We start from the raw sequence: 4,078 nt of genomic DNA on the forward strand, positions 1-4,078 counted from the left end.
GCGCTCGGGCTCCCGCCTCCCCTCAGCCGGGCCCGGCCCCCCCCCCCCCCAAACCCCCGCCCGCCCTGCGCACCCGAGATCTCGCGAGACCCGAGGGGAGGAGACGCCGCCGCGGGCACCAATGGCGGAACTGGGTAGGCGGAGCTTCGCTGTAAGGGGCGTGGTTTACACATGGGCGGGGCTTTTGGCCACGCCCTTCCCCTCGCGGCGTTCTTCCGCCCGCTGCGGGAACGGCGACGCGGAGATGTCGCGACAGAACAGCGCAGAGAACTGGGTCACGCTGGGGGCTGCAGGAAGGGTTGAGGAGGTGCAGGAGAACCCTAGGAGAACTGGGGACGTGGCCGTGACTCCCCCAGCCCAGTGACAGGTTGCACCCAGGTCCTAACCCCAGGTGCTGCTCAGTGTCACCGTGGGGATGTCCCTGGGAGGCAAACATGGAGCTGACTCAACCTGGACCGATGCCCTGCGGGCTCCTGGCTGTCCCCAGCACGATCACCGATGCCTCCAGCCTCTTGAAAACACAGCTGAGATCCCTGGAGATAAGAGGACTCAGCACAAGTCTGGGGACACCGTCACTCACCAGAGCACCCAGTGGGGCTGTGCTCTCCCCAGGCCAGCCAAGTGACAAGGCCTGGGGCCACCAAGGAGGCACGAGGACACAGAGCCATTATCCAACCGTATTTATTCCCCAAATCAGTTGGGGCGAGGGTAAGGAGCAGGGCTCGCCTCTCCCCACGCCGGACGTTCACAGCTGTGCCTGGGCTGCAGGCACTGTCACCGTCACCGCGTCACTGCCATGGCTCTGTCACATGGCAAACAGGATGAGGAAGGCCACCATCAGGCAGAAGAGCCCCATGGCCTCAGAGAGGGCGAAGCCCAGGATGGCATAGGAGAAGAGCTGCTGCTTCAGCGAGGGGTTCCTGGGGGAAAGGGGACACGGTCAGTGGGACACAACTGCTGTGCCTTCCCCTGCCCTCCCCTCGTCTCCTCCTCACCTGGCATAGCCGATGATGAGGCTGCCAAAGACGGTGCCGATGCCGGCCCCAGAGCCGGCCACCCCCACTGTGGCTGCACCGGCACCGATGAATTTGGCAGCGGTGTCGATGTCCCTGCGGGCCACACTCGTCACAATGGTCCTACGGGCACTGGGGTGCACCTGGGGGATGGGGCGGTGGGGACAAGTGGTGGAGTGGGAGAGGCAGCTGCAACACACCTCCCTCACACCTTAATTTCTGTCCACTTGCAACCTCCTGAGGACCCCAACCAGGACACGGGGTGAAGCTCCTTCCCCAGGTCCACTCAAGTCAGAATCCCCCTGATCCCTATTTGTCCCCCCACCACGTTACCTGCTCCATCCGTGCATTGGGAATGCTGAGCAGGGAGGCAGAGAGAGGCTGGCACAGCACCCGCGGGCTCCTCCACACCTGCAAGGCACGACTGCTGTCACATTCCTGGGAGGGACATAACACAGCCCCCCCAGCCACCCCCAATCACAGCGCCAACCACCCCAATCTGTCGCCTTAAAGATGCAAAAAGTGTCCCCAGATTTCTCTCCCACCTGAACCCAGAGCACCACTTCGTGTCATTCCTGTCCAGCCCCATACTGGAGGGACACGATGGGATGTTGGGGTTGAAGCTTTGTCACCCATCAATGCTTTGTCACCAGCTGCCACCACTCACCAGCGCAGGAACAGTGATGAACTTTGTACAGGTGTACATGGTGAGGGAAGAGGGACACACGTGTGGGACACAGCTGGAAGAGACACATGGACACAGGAGAGTGAGGGGGAAGGTGGCCCTGGGGACAGGTAGGGGGACGAGGCAACACCAGGAGGGCTGAGCCACATGGGTGGGACGTATCCCTGCCATCCAGGGGACAAGGCCAGCTGAATGCTACCTAAGGGGTGGTCAGAGGGTAGGGGGCAGAGCGGGGGGCACGGATCTGATGAGGGCCTGGGTTGGAGGTCATAGGGATGGGGTGAAGGCAGAGCAGGGGGAGGGGACATGAGGGAGCTCAGAGGGACGGGATGGGGGTGAGGGTCCCAATGGGGGCTTCCAAAGTTTAGGGTGAGGGGGGTGATGGCAGTGTGAGGGGGAGGTGACCCCAAGATGCACGGGGGCTCAACCTGAGGTGCAGTGCAAAGGGCTCCCCTCAAAGCAATACGAGAGGCCAGGGAGAGCCTCTCAATGCACCGTATGGGGGGAGGGAGGGGGGAGCCCAACACGCACAGCAAAGGGGAAAGGTCACCCCAAAACGGGGGGAGGTGCACGTGGGGGCCGGGAGGGGGAATCACCCCCAGCCTCATAGCGACGAGGTTCCCTTAGAACTCAACGTGGGGGTGACCTCACCGCAAAGCAGCCCCTCGGGGGATTCCCCCCTCCCTGTTTCCAAACCCGGGACGGGGGGGTTCCCTCTCCCTCACCCTCACTCACGATAAAGCACGATTCTCCCCCAGCGCCTCGGGCCCACCCGCAACCCCGGACCTTCTCACCTGGCTCACCGGCAGCGGGCAAACCGCGGGGCTCCGAATGCGCACGCGCTTCCGGAAGCGCCACCGGAAAAACCATAGAGCGGGAAGGAAGGAGGCGGGACATGTGCACAGAGCGCCACCTTCGGCCCAGCAGCGCCGCCTGCCGGGCTGGAGGACGAGCAGGAAGGGGGTGAGCGTGGAGGCGGGGCAGAAAGGGGCGTGGTTAAATGGTCGGCTGGCCCAAATGGGGGCGGGGCCAAATGGTCGGAGATGCAGCGCCCCCTGGCGGCTCAGCGGAGAACAGCGAGCGGCGTTCCGGGAGGGCGGGGGGGATGCAGTGTGAGTGTGAGTGTGAGTGTGAGCGTGAGTGTGAGTGTGAGTGTGAGTGTCTGTGCTCATACACACACGTGTGCACACTTTCGTGTGTTCGTGTGTCTGTGTGTACGTACATCTGTGTGCATGCCATGCATGCGTGTGTTCGCATGTGCATACAGGTCTGCACACACGTGTTTGTGCACATGTGAGCATGTATGCGTGTGTTTGCATGCGATTATATGCATAAATGTGTGTTTGCACGTGTGTGCGTGTGCTTGTATGCATGTGCACGCCTGTATGCATGTGTGTGCACATGTGTGTATGCGCGTGCCCGTTTGCACGCGTGTGCATGTCCACACGTGTTTGCATGTGTGTGTCCCTCTCTGTGCATGCGTGTGCTTTTGTTTGTGTGCAGCTCTTTGCGTGTGCATGCATTTGGCATGTGTGTGTGTGCACCCGTGTACAAATGTGTGCATTCACACACGTGTGTGCATGTTCCCATGTGGCCACAGCGGTGGGGGGGGGGGGGGGGGGGTTTGGGGGGGGGGTCCATCGCTGCTGTCGGGGGGGATTTATGGGCCGCCCAAATGCGGGAAGCCATAAAGCCGGAGTGCGCCGCTATTAATTAAATCATTGTTATAATTAACTTTCATTAAAGGAAAATCAATAGCGAGGAGCCGGGCTGGAAAGAGCCCATCCATCCGTCCGTCCAGCTGTCACAGGGGGGGGGGGTCCATCCCCACCCCCTCCCCTGACCCGATTCCCACCAACCCCCATCGCTGTCATCCCCCCCCCCCCATTATTATACCCCCCCTATTATTATGCCGCTCCCCCATCCGTTTTTTTCTCTCCTCATTTATTTTTTAATTACCGTTTTCCCCATTTCCCCCTTTATTCCCTGATTAAGCCCCGGCTCCATCCGCCACCATTGACCTTAACGGCTTAAATTAAAGCTCAGTGTCTGCGCTTCCCCCCGAGGGCCCCCCCCCCCCCCCCCCCTCCCCACCTCCCCCCTCCGTCCCCCTCCGCCGCCGCCGCTTTAATGTCACTGCGATGGCTTTGACCTTGGGATGAACGTCGGCTCCAAAGCACCGCGGGGGACAACGGCTGCTGAGCCCACGTGTGGGGTCTTTATGGGGTGGGGGGCTGATGGGGGAGGGGGGTGGTGTCACCCCCGGGTCGTTGTCACTGTGGTGGTGGTACCTGCTGGGTCCCAGTGAGGGATGAGGGTTGGATGGGGATGGGGAAGGGAATGAGGAAGGGAATGGATGGGATGGGGATGGGATGGGGAT

General features: G+C 61.7%; 1 protein-coding gene across 1 annotated transcript; it reads right to left on the reverse strand.

The window, feature by feature from the left end:
- Positions 1-677: 677 nt before the first annotated feature.
- LOC306957753 (ATP synthase F(0) complex subunit C1, mitochondrial-like) lies at positions 678-2,568 on the reverse strand (the record flags this gene model as incomplete). Its single annotated transcript, XM_079551221.1, is given in 7 exon segments — positions 678-920; positions 996-1,156; positions 1,347-1,424; positions 1,681-1,753; positions 2,493-2,497; positions 2,501-2,523; positions 2,526-2,568. Coding segments are annotated over 7 exon segments (498 nt in total). The 3' UTR covers positions 678-805.
- Positions 2,569-4,078: the final 1,510 nt, after the last annotated feature.

The sequence above is a fragment of the Tetrao urogallus genome, assembly GCF_951394365.1.
Source record: "Tetrao urogallus genome assembly, contig: scaffold_111, whole genome shotgun sequence".
Lineage (NCBI taxonomy): Eukaryota > Metazoa > Chordata > Aves > Galliformes > Phasianidae > Tetrao > Tetrao urogallus.